Source organism: Quercus suber, unplaced genomic scaffold, assembly GCF_002906115.3.
Source record: "Quercus suber isolate HL8 unplaced genomic scaffold, Cork oak 2.0 scaffold_5, whole genome shotgun sequence".
Classification (NCBI taxonomy): Eukaryota; Viridiplantae; Streptophyta; class Magnoliopsida; order Fagales; family Fagaceae; genus Quercus; species Quercus suber.
The window spans coordinates 695,330-716,353 of NW_027069471.1; the positions used below are offsets into that span (position 1 = coordinate 695,330).

At 33.1% G+C, this 21,024-nt stretch overlaps 2 protein-coding genes across 3 annotated transcripts; one reads left to right on the top strand and one right to left on the bottom strand.

Annotated features, from left to right (window-relative positions):
* Positions 1–613: 613 nt before the first annotated feature.
* LOC112040411 (LOB domain-containing protein 20) lies at positions 614–2,305 on the bottom strand. Its single transcript, XM_065772629.1, is given in 3 exon segments — positions 614–1,005; positions 1,572–1,611; positions 1,937–2,305. Coding segments are annotated over 3 exon segments (711 nt in total). The 3' UTR covers positions 614–703.
* Positions 2,306–9,638: 7,333 nt separating this feature from the next.
* On the top strand, positions 9,639–19,504 carry LOC112040591 (probable zinc metalloprotease EGY1, chloroplastic). Of its 2 annotated transcripts, XM_024073481.2 has the most exons (10): positions 9,640–10,099; positions 10,746–11,210; positions 11,381–11,521; positions 12,470–12,571; positions 16,494–16,705; positions 16,934–16,984; positions 17,062–17,131; positions 18,624–18,692; positions 19,028–19,078; positions 19,190–19,504. In XM_024073481.2, the coding sequence occupies exons 1-10, from the start codon at positions 9,788–9,790 to the stop codon at positions 19,346–19,348; spliced, it is 1,632 nt and encodes a 543-aa protein (XP_023929249.1). In that variant the 5' UTR covers positions 9,640–9,787; the 3' UTR covers positions 19,349–19,504. The 2 variants fall into 2 exon arrangements, with proteins under 2 accessions (XP_065627960.1, XP_023929249.1); XM_065771888.1 differs by lacking the exon at positions 16,934–16,984 and having other exon boundaries at positions 9,639–10,099.
* Positions 19,505–21,024: the final 1,520 nt, after the last annotated feature.

The following is a 21,024-nucleotide window of genomic DNA, read 5'->3' on the forward strand; positions in this document are numbered from 1 at the left end:
TTGTAAACAGTGCACGAAACCCATTCAAGAAAACACAATCCCAAAAACGCATTGCTATCCAAACCCAATCAAAGAATGCGTGGCGAGCAAAGAAATTTTAAGCGGCACTACGAGACTGGCTTATTAATATGGCAGGTTTCTACTTTCTACTTTGTGTGCTCTTGAAGTCTGGCAGTAACACTGCAAAAGACTTCTAGTACTGTACTAGCATATGGTTGCTATGGTATTAATATATGGACAATAATTACCACACACTTATTATTGCACTTGCAATCACTATATACACATTATCATGTGGACTAAAATCATGCTTTAAAAACTCAATTTTAATTATAATAGTGAAATCTTGTTTTTCATTTTACAATTTTAATTAAAGTTATGTTTTGAAAACACGATGTCAAAAAGTGTGCAAAAAGTGTACAATAACGAGGTATAATAATAAGATTTTCATTGTGATCATACTAGTAAATATTTCAAGGACTAGAATGCTAGCATACATAATGTAAGTTACGCAATATGTAAAAAAAGTTTTTTTTTTTTTTTTTTTTGGCTTTTCCCAATGAAAATGTTGACAGTTCTAAGATTCACCAATTAAGATGCACCAATTAGCCAACATGGCATTATCATAAAGGCAGGTAATTGTGCGTGAATATGTGTGTGTGAGTGCAAGGAGCTATAATAAGCAAAAAGATAATTGTGGAAGTCAACTCCTATGAAGTATCTCATTGCCAAACACATGCGGAATGTGACTCTCTTCCTCGTCTTCTTCCTCATCTTGGGACGGTCTTGAAAGCTGCAAAGGCTCTAAGCTGTGTGGGGATGGTGCAGTCTCTGCTACAATGTCGAAATTTGAGGTGAAGGCACTCATGCTGATGAGGTTATTGGAAGCAGAAGAGTTGTTGGAATACGCTGGTTGCAGCACTGCAATGTTTTGCCGCTGTTGTTGTTGTTGCGAGTTCTGAAGGGAATTTGCGAATGCAAACCTACTGTTTATAAAGTGGTCCTCTTCGTCTTCTTCTTCTTTTTTGTTTTTTTTTTTTTTTTTGTTTTTTTTGTTTTTTTGTTTTTGGTTTTTTTATTTATTTTTTATTTTTTTAACATTAGTTTATTAGCTTATTTGTGTGTGTATAATTTTTTGAAGGCTTAAATTTTTTAGGTACATTTGTGCTTAATCAATTTTCAGAAAAATAGCAATAAAATTTTCAATTAAAATTAATCTAAAGGCAAAGAGGGGTAGGATTGGATTAAGCTCAAATCTTATTAGAAGGCAAAAAAGTTGAACTTCTCTTTGTATAAATATGTACATGGGTACATATATTTTATGAAAACAATGGTTTACAATGATCTGTGATTTTAGAAAGTTAACAGAACTATCTAATTATAATTAAATATGATGAAATTTTGAAGATTGATAGTTTCGCTTTGACAAGAGCTTTTTCTTTTAGTTGTTTAACTTATTTGTTTAATTGCAATTTTTTAAAACTTTTTTTTCCTTGAGAGTAATCATGCTCTGACCAACTTCAGCCAATAAGCAAATAAACTTTCAACAAAAAAATTACTTCTAAACACACTGAAAAGTGAAGGTTCTGTTTGCATTTATGAAGATGATCCCTGCATTAAATTTTGCAGTTTGAAGGTTTAGCAATGAAGTTCAAAATTAGAAAAGAACCATTTGTGGCTGTCAATTCATGCAATCAGTACCCAAATTTGGGTGAAAATCTATTACATGGTTAATTTACCCAAAAAAGGGGCACAAAGAAAGGTTATTAATTAATTAATTCTTCTACATATAGAAAGAGAAAAGAAATTCATTGAATAGAGAATATATAAATAAATCTTTCCAAGAAATTAAATATGAATCACCTTTAAATTAATTAATGAGCTTAGCAAGTAGGAGTATATTTCATGGAAGCAATGAAAGAAAGAAAAATCCAACCTGCTGTTGTAAAGCAAGAACAGTGGACACACAACCATAAACTGGGTCGGACAACCTGGCCTGAGCTTCATATGATATTGTAACCACAGCATCGTGTCTTTGGTGCACTGGTATATGCAACAAAAGCTTTGATACGTTACTTGCACCAAATACCTTGTGCACAGCTGCAAACCGAGCTGCTCCTTGGTCCGAGCCAAAGTGGGGAGCAAAGATACACCCATTAATGCACTTCCTCCTCAAAAACTTGCATGCCCCACATGGAGCCATTGCTGCGACCACTGGCTCCGCCTCTACCGTTGCCATAGTACGCTTTCCCATGCCCTTACGTCGATTTCGAGATGTGCTATCACCACCTCGTGTCTCGGCCATTGGAATAAGGGTGTTGAATTACAGTGAACAAAAGACTAGTGTGGTGGGATTGGTGATTATATGAAAATTAGAGGAGTGCACGTTAGTCTCGTGAAAGGGTTGCAAGGTGAATGTGGTAACTGGCAAGCTTTTATTTTTTTAAAGAGAGACGTTATGGTTGGTAAAGAAGGAGAATGAGTGAAATGGGAAGTGTGTGTGTTTTGTGTTTGTGTGATGCCCGTGCAAAAGGAGTGATAGAAAAGGTTTAATGATTAAATATTGGTGTTAGTTTAGTTCAATGTATATAATGGTAATTTCAAGTGTGCAATAGACTGTACTAGTATTTTCCAAAATTATTATTCTATAAAACTTGAAGAAGATTGTCTTCTGGGGAGGGCACAAGATTTGTGCAGCACTTGGCGTGTGTGGGATGATTTATGAACAAGACGTGCATGGATTTCGTACCATGAGAAGATGCAAACTTTTTTCAACCTCCTACTTTTATCCTATTCCAACCAACAACCAAAAAAAAAAAATTGTATTGGGGGTAGCAGGATCAGGCTCTTCAAAATAACTTTTCAACAACAATTTGACTGAACTTGCCCAAAACTACCTTGCATCACGTTGTTCATCATTTTAGGATTTGTTTGGCACTATTGTTTAAACAACAGTTTTTGTAATTTAAACATCACAACACGTATTTTCACAACACTTTTTCATCCACATGTATTTTTATAACACTTAAACAGCGTTCATAGAAATTTCTTACCAAATGGGTCCTTAGTTTTCACAAATTACTAATGAATAGTACCTTAATAACTTTAAGTACAAAATTAGTTGCAACCTAAGGTTACAATTTCATTTTAAAAAATTAATATTACTACATATTTTGAAAATCCAACCGTTGAATTGCATGTTCTTTATGCTCTTAGTAGACATATCAAGTTTTGTGTAGATTGGATATTATTTACTATATAATCTATAAACTTATAATTTATGAATAATTTTAAACTACAAAAAACTTTGTAATTTAAACTATTTATTGATAACATAACTATTGATCTTTAATTTTCTAGAAATTTTGCAAGCATGGAGGATATAGGAAAAAAAATGTAATCCGATAATAAATTTGTCAAAATTCAGTTCCAATAAAAAGATATTAATTAAAATTGTAGTTTTAAATTACAACCAATTTTGTAACTAAATTTTATCTTAACTTTAATGAGATGTTCATCAATAAATCCTTAAGAAACAACTTTAGTTGTGAATTTTTCTGGGTTGCTAAGTTGTTCCTCGTTGCTACCTTACATTCTTATGTCGTAGACATTCCATCATGATAGGCGAGACCTCACCCGCCACCATATATGTGACCTTACCAGAGATCCATTTTTTGAGTAGATGCAGATTTAACCTAGGTTGGTTATGGGTTTTTTTTTTTTTTTTTTTTGGTTGATGTTGGTTCAATATGTGTTGGATGTGGATTTTTCTTGGTTGTTATGAATTGTGAACATTTTGTTTTTTAGTTTATGTAGGTTCGATCTAGGTTGTCCATTTTGGGTGCTTGATGTGGTTGTGTTTGATTTGGAAATGTTGAATTTAGGGCTATCCACCACCCATCCAAACTGACCAAATCTACTCGATCCGAGTAGTGTGTTGATCGACAGCAAGTCACTAGTGGTGGAAACTATGGAAACTAACAAGATCGGTTCGGTTTTTGGTTTGGCAGTTTGAGAAATTGAAGAACCCTACTCGCTCGATGATCCCAACTTCCTCTATTCCAATCTCCTCTCCACCATCAATGATGACCCTAACTTTCTTAGATCCATGTGTTACTTGGAATCAAACTTAAATATCTGGGGTGATCTCAGCCAATCCAATAAGAACTCCTCCAAATTTGAGGAGATCTCAGCCGATCCAGTGAGATCTCCTCTAGATCTTAGAAGATCTCTACTAACTCGATTGGTGGCCAACTCGACTCTATCTAACCCATTCATCCTCTTGGTCGACAATGGGTCCTCCAATTTGCCACATAACTTGGTTAGGTTGAGCCCAAAACCGACCCGGACCAACCCATGGAAAACCCTAGTTGAATTACAAAAGGAGGGTGAAAAATAATTATATTTAGGGAGATAAAAATTAATATTTAAATGAAATAAAAATAAAGTAATAAGGCTTATGTTGTTATTTGTGAATAGTAGATTAGTTAAAATAACAAAAGTGGGGTATTTAAATCAAATTTGACCCAAAAAAAAAAAAAAATACTTTGAGACTAATGTGAATGTTCTTAAGATAACAAGCATTTCAATACAATACCCTTATACATACATACACACACATATATATAAGTTAGATTTTATGCAAAAATTTAAACCTCACCAATATAAGGATGCATATAATGCCGATACATCATTTTGGTCAAAGCATAGGATAATGATGTGTCAAAACTTTTCTATTCCTTCTCATAGTACAAATCCTGTAAAATACTTTTTGTACTTCATTTTATACTTTACCAAACACAACTTGCTATGTGTGCTTATTACTTTCCTTAATAAATGACATATCACAATTAGTAGAGCATAAAGTTTCACAACAAGTGGTATTAGAGATTTGTACACTTCCTTCTCATTGTCATTACTCATTAGAACTACTAATATGTAACCCGTGCTTATACATGAAAATGGTCAATTATAGTAATACTATTGATGTTAAGCTTGGGTTATTAAACAATTTTCATGATATTTTTTTTTTGTCAAGGTTCTCCTTATTATAAACATATTTCCGTACATACTGAAATATTTTATAGTAGATTTTGTATAAAAGTTATAATACATCTTCACATTAATGGCTAGGGAACTTCCATTATCTTTTTGGTTATGTGGTAAAGAAAGTATGGAAAAGAGTGCTGGGATGTACAGTGTATGGAAAAACTACCAACCAATACAATAAGTATTATATATATTTAAAAAAACATATGTATGCATGTTAGACTTTGACACCAAGGTTGCTAGGGGTCTTGCTTCTAGCGACACCTTTATATGTACAACATATAAATATTTGAATTCCTGGAGCCAACAAGCTTCGAATGTCTTCCATTACAATTGTTATTTGTCAAGGCATAATCCTCTTTCTTATAAATATATCCTCCACCAGTCTATTGCTAAATGAGAAAATAATTTAACAGAAGCCTTGCTTTCTTGCTTTCTGCATAACCTCCCCCAAATCAGTGCATTGATATTCCTATATAGATCCATAAATTTCCTTCTTCTTCTTTTTTTTTCCTTTTTTTTTTTTTTTTTAAGCCACGGTCTCATATAAGGAGCCACGGTCTCATATAAGGAGTAGGCAAAACCAGCAAGCAGAATCCTAAATTGTTGATTTACATAACATTAACCACTAATAATGAAGAGTCCTTTGAGAGATTATATAACATATATAGAGCAAGTAGAATGACTAATTTGTCAGGTTTTTGGACTATGAAACGCAAGTATAGGCCTCGTATATAAAAAAAAAAAAATTGTGAAACAGAGAATGTGTACTACGAGCATGGAACCAATCAATAGTCCTTCACAATTGGTTAACCTGTCAAATTTTAGAAAGCAAGAAATACCATGAAGGAAAATTTTGAGTTACCAAATTTGACGTAGCGGATTAACTAAGGAGATCTACATTCCCACTGAAATCTTTATCTAAATAAGGCCATATCAACTTATATGTGACCAAAAATTTAGGGTGAGGTATATATGTCTTGATGTTGATGTACACTAAAGATAAATTTATTGAAGATGAGGCAACATCCATTAGCTACAATGTTGACTACTCAATATCATTCCTCTAATTGTTACAATCCCAGCTTGATTCATGAATCCAAAATTTTGTGATAAAAATAAAGAAAATATCAATAGGGACTTCTTGTAATCATTGTGGTTAATGGCAATCACTTAGTGAATATTGCTTTATATAAAAAAAAAATATAAAAATTAAGAACCTAAATCAGACTTATTGTAAGATAGCACCTAACATAAATGAGGTCCCCCACTGCAAGAATAGAGAGAAAGAGGGGGAGGCTATCTAGAGCTTTTTGAGGAAAAAAAATTATGATAAAAAGATAATAAATGAAAAAATAAACATTTTATTGAAAAATAATGAGTAAGCTTGCCCTATGCTTAGGCGCAGTTTGCTACCTTATCAAATTGGAAGCCTCAAGAAAGATAGGATTTCCTGCACATAAGATATAAAAGAGAGGTATGAAAACTCTACTTACATCAAAATATTAAAAAATGAAGAAGAAGAGAGGTATTGAACCTTTCTTTACATGTTGAGAAATTCAATAGCAATATACAGTTTGGCATATTGTAATTTTCACCATTTAGTGTTCACTAATAGATCACAACTGTGATGAATAGAGAAGTGCATTTCCAATTCAAGATTTTAAAAATCACCCAGTAGCAAAGAGCTTCAATAGTACATCAAATTAATGGCAAACATATTAATAATTCAGAACAGAAAAAATTACCACGTCTTGCATCTAGTATTCTCAAAAGAAACTCAGCAAATATCTTGCAAAAAGGGATTCTGCACACAAAGAAGAAACAATTAATAAAAAATTCAGCATCATGAGCCAGTAATAAATTACTTGAATATTGAATACAAATCTTATTAAAAATGAACTTTACAAATGTCAGTTGCTAACAATAGTTAACTTGCATCATCTTGGCAGAAATGGCAGTTTAAAAACTTTTCAGCATAACTTTTAACTAAGGAAATATCAACTTATAATAACCGAGAAGTTTTCTAGCTTGGTCCAAAAATCGGTCATTGTATTTAATTAGGCCATTAATATATATATATATATATATACAGGGGTGGAGTCAGAAATTTTGATTTGGGAGGGTCAAGTTGTGATGTTAATATATTAGTTAAGACAAATCTTTATACACACACATATAAAAATTAATTTACTAAGAGAATTTATCATCTTCTAAATTTTATTGAGCATATAAAAGTTATGTATTTCTTCTATTAGACATGTACAAAAATTTATCATTTTTTACATAGTTTAATTTGTTAATCCTCTTAAATTATATGATTTTAATATAATTTCTCTTTCTTTTAAGAGCACAATTGAAATGAGTCAAAATTTGGGGGGGTCAACTTCAATTTTTACATGTTACATTTTTAAAAATGTAAATAATATAAATACTATAAAATAATTTTTTAAAATTTTGGGGGGGCAAGACTGTATATATATATATGTGTGTGTGTGTGTGTGTGTGTGTGAAATTTCTTTATGTTTCTTAATTTAGAGGAATTTCGTAATAATGTAATTTTTGGTTAGGGCCATATTTGTGGCCATGGATTTTATTTTATTAGTAGGTGATTTTAGCTTCATTAATGGCACTCCCATCCAAAGGATGATTTCTATCAAACAAATTTTGGGAAAATGATACTTTATGAACTTTGGTGAATATGTGGCCAAAGAACATGCATACACCAATATTGCAAAATTGCTTGGGTTTCTAATTGCTTTTATCATATATTAAAGTAGGTTAAAATAATAATTGCATCAATAAACATATTAAAAGGGAGCAATAATCCAGTATTTTTAATTCAAGAGTGTCAAGTGTCCATATCCAAAATTTGAAATAGTAGACCCTTAATCCTAATCATAGATATACGAAGTTATGAAACTTAAATGAATTAATTAATAACAAATAAGGTGTGTTTTTTTGGAGAAGCCTCAAATAAGGTGTGTTGGAAACCCATCTTGGCTTGCAACCACATACATAACATACTTTATTAGTAGAAGCTCCATAATCCTTCTTTAGTGGATTGAAATAAGGGCCTAACAAGAAGTTAATTTAAGAGATTTTCTTACAAACAGAAAAATAAAGTTAGAAAAACTTCCAAGGTGTCTTCGACTTCTTGTTTGTTTGAAAGTTGTATGTGTCTAAATTTGTATTTGTTTGAAATTTCATGTTTAATGTTCATAGAGTTTCAAACCCTAGCTTTTTGATATGTTTTATGTTGTGTTTTCAAATTAAAATGTGTTTTTCTAACATCAAATAGTGAAGTGGGTTACGGAAACTTAACGGAATAGAACTCATATGGGTAAAGTGTTAAATTTTAAATCTTAACTAGGTAATTTAAATTTCAACCAAATCACAAATGAGTAAGTTATAGTTAACCCAAAAACACATAAATGGATTATGAGTCACCACTAGTGACGGATCTATTTAGGGTGGGGGACTCCCCACATTTCTAAAAAATCTCTTATATAATTGTATATGAGATCTTTAATGGTGAAATATATAAAGGATTAATAAAGAATAGATAATTATCGTTCTTTGCTAAATAAAAATAAAAATAAAGAATAGATAATTTATTAAATATGTTATTTGATTAGGACAAAAACTCAAATACAATATCTTAGGTGTAGTTCTTTAAATTTTCTAATTAATTTCTAGGTCCAATTAATGTATGCCCTTAGGGTATACATTAATAATCTATTTTAAGAAAATTTTTATCAAAAATTGAAAAAATTGTCAAACTTTTTAGATTGCTTTTTTAATTCCGATAAAATTTTTTGTAAAATAGATTACTAACATATGCCCTAAGGACATATGTTAATAAATTTTTATGATCCACTTGGATTGAGGAGTAAAATAGAGTAATGTAGATTTGACTCAAAATTAGCCTATTTTCAGCTAATTTTACTCTATTCCCTTTCACTCCCTTCCATCCAAACAGGCCTTTAAATTATTACACATGACTAATCTATCCACATAAGCACCATTTTAACATGGTTAGATTACAAGAGGGAAAAAAAAAATAACCACTAACCACCTCAACCCAAAGGCATTGGCAGAACCGAGAGAGAGAGAGAGAACGCTAATGTAGTTTTTTTTTTTTTTAGAGAGTTTTAATCTATAACATCCGCTTTTAATAATAAATCTATCATCAAACTAATGTACTAAAAATTTTATCAATTGAGTTAATTAGAACCTTATTGTGGATTAAATGTTAATATGAAATTATTTAATTGGAGTAGAACCCTATTGTGGATTAAATGTTAATATGAAATGATTTGATTGGAGAAATTGAGAAACTTTACCTAAGACTAAGTTAGGGTATATATGTTTTTTCCCATTTTATTATACTTTAATAGGTTTATTTTATCAATAACTGCGAAGGGGGAATTTTTTTTCCCCTCCAAAAAAAAAAAAAAAAGAAAGAAAGAAAAAGAAATGAGTAAGAAAAATACAAAAATATTAAAATATTAAAATTATAAAAAAAACATTAAAAAAAAAAAAAGGAAAAAGAAGAAGATATTATTTTATTTAGAGAAAGAAAGTAGATATTGAACTAAAGTCTTACTCTTACAACAAGGCCTCTAGTTCGTTTTCTTCATCCATTTGAATTCCCAAATCCAAATGCATAACTGAAACTAAAAGTAAAAAACAACAAGCTCTCCTTCAATTTTTTGTTTGACTGTTGTTTTGATAAATGGGAACTCTGACTACGAGCTGTAGTTTTAGTCTTTCGGCCCCCGTATGGAATAGGACGACGAGGAATTCATGTTTGTTGTGCACAGTCAGACAAACATCGTGTTCATTTAGCTTCAAGTCCAAGAGGAAGAGGACTACAAGAGTGAATTATTTCAATTTTTATAGGTTTAAGTGTTTTAGCAGCGTTCACAATGACAGTAATGACGATGAAGAAGAGAGTAGTGCTGAACCTTCGACTTCCACGGCAACCACCGCCGCACCGCCTGAAGAACCAACGGCCGCCGACAAAAAGACGCCGCCTTCTTCAAGGGTATTATTTATTTATTTATTTATTTATTTTTCTTAATAATCCTATTAGAATTTTTTTTTTTTTTTATCAAAATTAAAAAATCTAAAAAAAAAAAAGAAGTTGAACTTGTTTTGAATTTCTTTCTTTAAATTTTACTTAAAGATAGAACAAGTTTTTTTTTTTTTTTTTTTTAATAGTAAAGAGTGAATTTAATCATTTAACTATTATTTTGAAAGTATATCTTAAGCTTTGAAAAACTCATTTAGATTAGTGAGTCGAGTGGTGGCATGGCTTTCACTTGGGATTGATTGTCTTTCAATACCTCAATTCTAATGTTGGTATCAATGTTGATCATTACCACTGTCAACTTCAATGCTTTTTCGGAAACTACTTATTTTTAGTCCTTTTAGAGGCCATTAGTTTCAGTTGAGCCCCCACTGCTCGAACTCGAAGCTTGTTGGTATCAATGTCTTACAAGGTATTGTAGTGTCCAGTGATTCATATGGTGTGGGTGCTCACTTGTTCTGTGTGAATCTGTGTGTATATATATCATATAATGTGATGGGTAGTGATAAATAAAAATTTAAAAGGCACAAAATCACACCTATGCATGTATGTCTAATATATAAGATAGGACCGTGCTGATTCAAGTATGTCCATGTTTCAGCCTCCAACTATACCACCGGTTGGACCGGCATACAACAGTTTCCAAGTTGATTCTTTTAAACTGATGGATTTCCTTGGGCCTGAGAAGGTCGATCCTGCTGATGTAAAGTTGATTAAGGATAAGCTTTTTGGCTATTCTACTTTCTGGGTTACTAAAGAAGAGCCATTTGGAGACCTTGGTGAGGGCATTCTTTTCCTTGGGAATTTAAGGGGAAAGAGAGAAGAGGTGTTTGCCAAACTTCAGAGTCAGTTGGTTGAGGTCACTGGAAATAAGTACAACCTTTTTATGGTTGAGGAACCCAATTCAGAAGGACCAGACCCACGTGGTGGTCCACGTGTTAGCTTTGGTTTGCTGCGAAAGGAGGTTTCAGAACCAGGGACTACGACACTTTGGCAGTATGTGATTGCTCTCTTGTTATTCCTTCTAACCATTGGTTCCTCTGTGGAGTTAGGAATTGCATCTCAGGTATAAATGAAAACACAAGTTCACATCATAGTATTTATCTGTATATGTTAGTACACAATCCTTTTCTTATATGTTTTAGGACATCGTAATGGTTCATCAACTATCGATTTGTTTGTCATTTTGGGAATTTACCATTCATTATTACATTTTTTTTTTTTTAAATGAATCAGATCAATCGGCTTCCACCAGAGGTAGTGAAATACTTCACAGATCCAAATGCCATTGAACCACCAGATATGGAACTGCTATTTCCTTTTGTGGAGTCTGCTTTGCCCCTGGCATATGGTGTCTTGGGAGTTCTACTATTTCACGTAAACAATCATCTCTTGCTGCCTGTCTACTTTGGTTGTATAAATGCATTTCAATGGGAAAAGTTTCTATTGGTGTTATAATACATTGTGCTACATTTACATGCAGATCATAATCTACATTTTTGTTTCTAATTCTATTTTTTGAATATAGAATTCTGGAGCTTAAAAATTATCTACCACAAACTATCCTATATATAGCCACTGCCATTTTGTGAGTTAATTTGTATTAAGTGCACTCTAAAATCTATTACTTATCTGCTCTTTGCATTTGAAGATATTAACCATTTGATCATTTTTTCCAGGGGTAGGTCCAATTCTTAGGTTAAAAACTTACCAATTTTGAAAAATAAAAAGAATACCACTTGATATTATTTGTTGTTTGCCTCAACCCAACTATGCAGGTTGATAATCCTGATCTTATTAAGGTATCTTGCAAAGTCAATCCATTCCTCCTATTGGAATAATATGATTTTAGATTTTGTTAAAGCTATCCAAGTACAGCTTATGTACATTGTCTTGAAGTACTAAAATTTCCTGTCTTGCAAAGACAATCCCTTCCTCCTATTGGAACAATATGATTTTAAATTTGGTTAAAGCTATCCAAGTATGAGTTTTGTACATTGTCTTGGAATATTAAAATTCCCTAGGTCCCAAGCCAAAACCACAACCTTCGCAAACAACAGACACTGGGAAATTATTCACCCATTCAATGTGAAAGATCCATCTCAAAGCCATTTTACTTGAGTTGAGTAATTGCTAAAGAGATGACATAATACATCTTTGCTACCTCTTAACCTTGTGTTTATTGGTTCCTTAACTTCTTTTGACCTATTTCTTGATTTATATTTTTCCTCAACTGATGTTGATATTACTAAATGTCATTAAACGGTCTTCTAAATAAATGTTATCTTTTGATATATTTCTAGTGATGGGGCTAATTACATGCAGGAAGTTGGGCACTTTCTGGCTGCTTTCCCAAAGAAAGTAAAGCTAAGCATACCTTATTTTATTCCCAACATTACCCTTGGCAGCTTTGGTGCAATTACTCAGGTGAGTATATTTAATCATTTTTGTATGTTATAATTCCTTTCCTGAAATCATTAAGTGGCAGAAACTTCTTTGTGGGGGTTATAAAATTTCCTCTTGTAAGACTGGTGCAATATAATTTTTATGGTTGGGTGCTAAGCTGTGTTACTCAAATGAAATGTAAGCTGGGGTTCAACTGATAGTCCAGTGGTAATGGCATCCTTTGTGGTGCCCTATATTTGTGGTTCAAATCCCACCTCCCCTCCCCTCCCCTCCCCTCCCCAGCCCTATATTTGTGGTTCAAATCCCACCTCCCCTCCCCTCCCCTCCCCTCCCCCACTATCTCATAAAAAAATAATAATAATAAAAAGAAAAGCAAGCTTGTTCAGTTTCTTCCTTTTCTTCAGATTTGAGTAATGCCAGTATCATATTTGAATGGATGGCTCATTGTGTCCCAGCAAAGTGACTGGGCATTGAATGGTTATTCCTCTGGTCAATATGAATTCCTATATCTCCTTAGACATACCCAGCATTGGAAGGTTGTTTAACATAGAGACCAATTCCCACATTCCCACAAACACATTTAGAAGGAAGCATTGAGTAACATGGTTGAGACAAATGCTCCAGAACATTATTTCAGTCTTATTACAAGTTGATCTGTTCCTGGTTTAGAAGTTAAATGTTGTTTTCCCCATACCTTATTCAAATGTATTTATTGTAAGATAAAAAAAGAAGGCCTTAACTCCTTGAAAGAGGTAAGTCTAAGTCCTACAGATCCCTCTTTTGCTTATACTGAGTGCTCTTGCCATTTTTGCATGGAGTTGGACTTATCCAACTGCCTCATTGATGTAGGGAACCAAGATTTTATGTTTTAATTTGCGATTAATTTTGTTTTTGAATTTAAATTTTGAATCTGATTATTAATGTTGTTTCTAGGGATTTAATTAGATGTTTTCCATATTAGTATAATCCCTAAAACCTATTTAACTGGCACTCATGTAATCGTGAAAGATAGTTGAATTTGAATGAGAATATTATTATGAGTTGAGAATGTCTCCTCCTTTGTTCTCTTTGTTTGGTGGTGATGCCAAAACCAAAAAAAAAAAAATCTGTCCATCCTTAGACAACCCTCTGCCACCTTGCCGCCCTCCACACAATCGCCAGGAGGAGTCAGATCTGCACTGCTGAAGCCGTTGTTTTGCCAACCGCTAGAGCTGTCCATCTTGCTCAGCACCACCGTCACACTTCTGCTATTGATTTACTGGGATTGAAGCTTTCTTGTGTGTTGTGGATAATATTTCACACGTGACCTGTATTTGGCTTTCTAGTCATTTTAAAAAAAGGAATGAGACCAGCAACAGGGACGTTCAGCCCATTCTGACTACTTGGGCTCTTTTTTTTTTGGTAGGGCTAGGTTTGCCAAGATGAAATTGATAAGTAGAGCTAGAGATTATTGGCAAGATGTTGAGGGTAAGCCTCCCATAACTAATGGGAAAGAAATGAAGGAAATACTCATTGAGAGATAGATTCCCCCATCCTATGAACAGAGGAGAGAGAGATATGTTTCCTCCATCCTATGAGAAAATAAGAGAGAAATATGTTCCCCACCTTATCAACAAAAGAGACAAATACGAGATAACAATCTCAATCAATGGGATAGACCTACAACTGGCCATGTATCTCAATTTGAAGATGAGATTTGTATGGTCCACGAATCAAAGCCCGCCCAAGATCATGGCCCATTTAAGTCAAACCTACTCAAATTATACCAGACACTACTAAAAGGCCCGAACCAACCATCAGCTATACTGGACAATGATGAAAGGCCTGAACAGGGCATAGTTCGAACCGATCACCACAAGATATTGTCGAAGGCATGATATAATGCCTTGGGGAAATCCGCCTGCCGAACACGAATTTGGAGGCTGGCGCAAGTTCCAATGGAGTCATTTCAAGAATATTGAGTGGGTCCCACCCATCCAGTATATACAGCAAAGAGGGGCCCACCTGCCTGGGGGAAGGGACACTTCATGATGGCTAACCCACTCAAGGCTGGGTATATAAGGGGAAGGAGACTTAGGAAGGGTTGGAAAAATTTGGGGAGAGAGATATGAGCATGGTGAGGAAAAAGCCTTCTCGGGAAGAAAGAGATCCAGTTCGGATTTTCTTGGGAAAGAGGGGATCATTCATATGGCAAGGATAAAAGAGTGTAACTCCAATCTATCCACCACAGTAGCAGCATTGCCAACTTTTGGGCCTACCATTGTTGGATACTCTTGATTCACGATACAAATAAATTAGGGGATAAAGCCTGGAAGCCTCCGTCTCTTGGGCTGAACCACCACAAGATGAATGTCAAACAATTTCTAGTCCTAAGCCTAATGTGACTTTTTGTTCAAATTCTAGTCCCAAGCCCAAGGTGAATTTTTGTTCAAAATTTGGTCTTAAGCCCAAGGTGAACTTTGGTTCAAATTCGAGTCCTAAGTTCACTCCAGTGCTATCTTCCGTTGAAGTAGAACACAAATTTACAGAAGTAGAACACAAATACACTGCAGTAGAACACAAACTTGAGAATCTCATGAAATTAGTTCAAGATTACTTTGCAATGCTCAATAAACCTGAAATTGGGTTTGATACTTTAGATGCTCACCACAAGCCCTTAGTGTCAACAGAGGTTGCTTTACCTGTGTGACAAAAAGTACCTTCCAAGGAGCCTAAACAACAAGGTGAAATATCTGAACCATGTGTAGCAGACTTAATTCAACCTATTGAAGTGTCAGATACATTGCCCATTGTTGAAAAGGATGATTCCATTATCCTTGATGAAGAGAAGGTTCCACAAGGAAGTGTAACATTAGAGGGTGCACATGATGTGATGGTGACGCCTAGGGTTTGCAAGCAGATTCTAGATGGTGAAGCCTAGGATATACTCTGTTATTACTTTTGTTTCCTTTTGATTTCCTATTTTCTACTGTGTTCTGTATCACTAGTCCCTCTATAACAGCGCCGAAAAAATCATCATTGCAACTAGGTGCTTTAATTCAGATCCAATTTTAACCTTTTCTGCAAGTAGGCTCTTCTATGCTCTGCCTTCATCACTTTCTCTGCTCTCAACTCAATCTAAGATTTATGAGAAAAAATACATGAGAAATTCGACTTAATTCTTCCAAAAGTAAAGTCAATCTTTTTCCATGTGAAATTAATAAAATGGACTGTTCTAAATTCATTTTTGGATGGTAAAGGTCATCGTTTCCCATATTGAGCTTCGATTTGATTAATGCAATGCTACTTGAGGACGCTTATCTTGAGTAAACAAATTAATATTCCTTTGTAGAAATAATATGAAAATCCATATATAATCTAGCAGTTATAGCTTTGTTCCTTATATGAGGATTTTGGAGACTTCATTAACTAGCCAAGTCTTTGCTAGGACAACATCATTTTTTTAGAGATAAACGTTACATACTTCTCATCTATTAATGAAGGCGTGTAATATTTCAGAAATATCTGGACTGGTCATACTTTATGATGTATGAATCCTTATGTGGGCAATTGAAATATTTGATTTTTCTGCTTGTTGACCTGATATATGGTTTGATATACTAGATACAACATTGTGATACTGGAAAAGCTTTTTTTTTTTTTTTTCTTTTAATTGGATTCTGGTTTTCTTAGTCAAATTTATTTTCTATTTCAAGTTTTGCATTATGCTTTAATGGACCAGGATTTTGTATTTTTTTTTTTTGTTGGGGATCTTTAGTTTATATATTATGTCTTCTTTGCCAATTACTGTGCTATATATTGGTAGTGGCAATCGCCTTTAGGCGCAATGGCCTCAACCCTAATGAGAAATGTTCATTAAGACAATGGGTGGAACTTTCTACAAGTACTATCTACACTATATCTATGTGGATATTTTCTGCTTATCAATTATTATTTTGTGTAGTTCAAATCTATTCTTCCCGATCGGAGTACAGAGGTTGACATATCAATTGCTGGTCCAGTTGCTGGTGCTGCCCTGTCTTTTTCAATGTTTGCTGTTGGACTATTGCTCTCATCAAATCCAGGTGCTGCAGGAGATTTGGTGCAGGTTCCGAGCATGTTGTTTCAGGGTTCTTTGCTTCTTGGACTCATCACTAGAGCTACACTTGGTTATGCGTATGTCCTCTGCTTCCATCGCCTTATTGAACTGAAAATTTTGTTGATATGCAACTTAAGAAAAAATTAAGCTTTTTCAATGGTTATGATGCTTCTTTGGAATGATCTAATAAATGCCAAGTAATGTTTCACTTGTTATTGATGTGGTAATTCGATCATTTCATTTCCCTTGTATCTCATCTTTGTCATGAAGCTTTTCAGTGACATGTTGATATTATCAATGTGCAGAGCAATGCATGCTGCAACAGTTTCGATTCATCCTCTTGTGATTGCAGGATGGTAACATACCATTCTTGGAATATCTTATTCTGTTTATCATAACATATGATAGTTTACCATGCAAGTAACTGTTGTAGGTGTGGTTTAACAACATCAGCTTTTAATATGCTTCCAGTGGGGTGCCTTGACGGTGGAAGAGCTGTGCAGGTGGCCTTCTACTTACTTTCTGATTGCTTTAATTCATTAATTGGGAAATCTACATTTTTAAGCTTGCTATTATTCTAAGAGTCAGTATAGAGCTTGCACACATGTAGGATTATATGTTGCACATTTGTGCAGTGGTGATTGGGAGAATTTTCTCAATGTACTGATGAGTTCACAACAGAATATATCATTTGTTTGTTTTTAATTGGTGCAAGAAAATACAGTTTCATCCATACATTATATATATTGGCATCCATACATTATATATATTGGCAGACAGCTTTAAACATGTTATGGGAAACAAATGCTTTTAAGATATGAGAATGAAAAAATATTTGCTAAATGTGGTCGTGAAAATTTATTGTATGTGTTAGAATTTTGAGTTTTAATGATTAAATTTACCATATCCCAATAGTTTAAGCTTTTAAAACAATTGGTAATTTAACATGGTATTAGAGTAAGAGATTCTAAGTTTGATTCTTGTCTCCTCCACTCTACCTCCTATTTAAAATCCCACATATTGGGCCTCACCTATTAAGAGGAGTCTAGGCCAAAACGTGAGGGGGAGTGTTAGAATTGTGCGGTTAAATGATTAAATTTATCATATCCTAATACCTTAGGCTTTTGGGACAATCGGTAATTTAACAGTATGATTAGGGATTTGCATTCTTGAAGCCTCCTTCTATCAAATCTTACATTTGTCCGATCAAATAGATGAGTTAATTTGATAAAGTCCTTTGAGAACTGCACTGCTATAGAGATATCCTTTGTATGCTTTGCAGGGTTTCCCTTCATTTGGATCAAATCTGTGTGTGTTTGTGTACGTGTCTTTTTTTTCCCTAATTTTTTCTCTATATGTGAGATTGAATTAAACCTAGAATGTACTTCCATGAGCAGAGGGGCTCACCCCAGTGGTTGTTTCTATTGCCAAAGATGTGTTGGACTTACATGATTTTTATTTTCCTGATACATTATAAGTGGGGGAGGGGGATTTTGAAGCTTGGACGTCTCTATTGAAAACATCAAGAGGTGCTAGTTGACCTAAAGGTCATTGCTATGATGTTGTAGATCCTGCTAGTTTTGCCAAATTTATTCTTAAATTCCTAAATCAACATATACCCGTTGATGGAATCCTGCCTCAATCTATACATACATGTGTCAATGGAGTTTTTGAACTAATTATCTTCAACTTAAATGGTGCAAAAGAAGTTACCTCTGGCTCCTATACTTGCTTCTAATAACTAAGAAGCTGTCTGATATTCCCACCTCTATCCCATTATAAAAAAGTACCTTATCCTTTTATTTTGGGGGGTGGGAATTGGATTTTATTGTGCTTCATTTGTTGAAGAATATAAAAGTTTTTCTGTTGTCAAATTTTCATGTAGAAGGATTGATGTTATTTTCCCTTGCTTGAGTGATTTGGTTGGTTGATAATTATTATTATTTTCATCCGAAATTAGCACATAATGATAATTTGATTATGTGTTTTTTACAGGGGGCTTTTGGAAAAAATGCGCTAATTGGATTTGGTTTGACAACTTACACATTGCTTGGATTGGGAGTGGTAAGGCTCATCTTTGCTTGGCAACTTCGTTGTCATTATCACCAAGAGTCTTGTAGCTCAACTAGCACCTAGGTTCAAATACCCCGTCCCTCATAAATTTTTTTTTTTTTATAAATTTACTTTCATTATTAATCCACTACTACTTTATTACAATGTGCTTACACCATATCATAGTTCATGCATCATTACCCGTTCCTTGGGACTTCTTGTGCGATTAAATTCATGGTAAGGTCTAACATAAATGTGAGAGAAGGGAGCACTACATTACTGTACTCTGGAATTACCTAGTAATTTTCCTAATTCATATTGACATCCTGTTTTTCTCAATATTTCAGCTTGGTGGACCTTTGTCACTTCCTTGGGGACTATATGTGTTAATATGTCAGGTATTTGAAAAATAAAAGAAAACAATTGAAAAGTATGTTTTTCAAATTCTTAATCCCCCCCTCCGCCCTCCCCTTCTCCAGTGTAATTTACTGTTGATGTTATATTTTCAGAGAACTCCTGAGAAGCCATGCTTGAATGATGTGACAGAGGTTGGAACATGGAGGAAAATACTTGTTTCAGCGTGTATTTTCCTTGTTGGTTTGACACTTCTTCCTGTATGGGATGAGCTTGCAGAGGAGCTAGGTATAGGTCTTGTAACTACATTTTGATGTGTACTACGCATAGAATAAGGCCAATTTTTAAAACTAAAATCAAATTAATTATCAAGCCATAGCTATAGTGAGTCAAGCACAATGTCAATATGTTTACAGCTTTATTATAATTATTCTTTTCCCTTTGAATAAAATTTTTGTTACCTTTTTCTATTTTTCTTTGCCTGCTACCAAGGACGTTTGTCCCATGTACAATGTCAACATGTCGTCTTGTCAGGAAGCCCGGATTATTGCAACTAGAATCGTCGTCGAAAAAAAAAAAAAAAAAAAAAAAAAAAAAAAAAAAAAAAAAAAAAAAAATTGGAAGAATCGTTTTTTGTTTTGGAGGACTTTGTTGTTTTTATAAAGGATCGGTGCAACTCTAATCATACATCTAGATGTTGACAACAAATAAAAAACGAAATTTTTAAATATTTGTGTTCTAATGTTAACATTAATTAGCACGTAACTCGTGTTTACACATAGGAATGATAAATTATAGTGGTGTTATTGATGTTAGTTTAGGTTATTAAATATATAGAACATTAGTTCAACCAAGACATTCGGAGGAACTAAAATGATTTTTCCTTGCAATTTTAATGATATTGATTATGTCAATTTCTCATTATAGTTATACATATAATTTTGAAAATTATTATTGGACACTACGTATACAATATCAATTTACTATCATTGTCTCTGAAATTCTCCTAAATATAATACAAATAAAAGAATAAATTGGTTCAATAGTATCTCCTAAATTAAATAGATATAGATGCATGGAATTGTTTAACTCAACTATGGTTTGTTACATTCAAGATCTTCACATAGAAAATATTTAAGTAAAAACACTATAAAAAATATACTCATTAGTTAAAAAAAAAAAAAAAGCAAAAATCTAAACAATTTAATTTGTATGAAAAGCTAACAAAGGCAAAATTTAATTTTGATTCTAATCAAATTTTCTCTAAGGTTTGGTTTTAAAAATATATATTACTTAGATTTATTTATATTGGACTCCTCGTTTTTTACAATGAATTAACTCACTTTACACAAAAATTCTAAATTTTTAGATTAGGTGGGACATGTGGTTCAAAATTAAACTCTAATTGAAATCTAACTTTTACACTAAATTAATTCATTTGGAACAAAAAATTAAAATTTTAGATTAGATGAGACATATAGCACAAAATTATACTCTAATTGAATTTCAATTTGAAATCTAATTGGATTTTCCTTCAACTTTGTCTATTAATTTATATATATATATATATATATTAAGAGAAATGATATGTCCACAACATTTTCACAACATTTTTACAACAAATCTTAAGTGGTAAGTTGTTATTAATTGTTATTGTTGGGGCAAAAAAGTAATCTTAGTGTTGGTTCAAATTTGAACCAATTACACCTAACCACTTATAATTTGTTGTAAAAATATTGTAGACGTAGCACCTCTCATACATTAATAGGTAAAGCTGAAAAAAAATCCAATTAAGTTTTAAATTAGATTCCAATTGTTAACTAATTTTGAACCATGTGACCTATTTAAGTTTTTTTAATTTTTGTTCTAAGTGAGTTAATGAAGTACAAAAGATAAATGATCTAATATAAGTAAATCATCAAAAAAGAAAAGAAAGAAATAGTAAACTCATGTGTATATCCAAAAGAAATTAAAATAAATAAAATAAAAT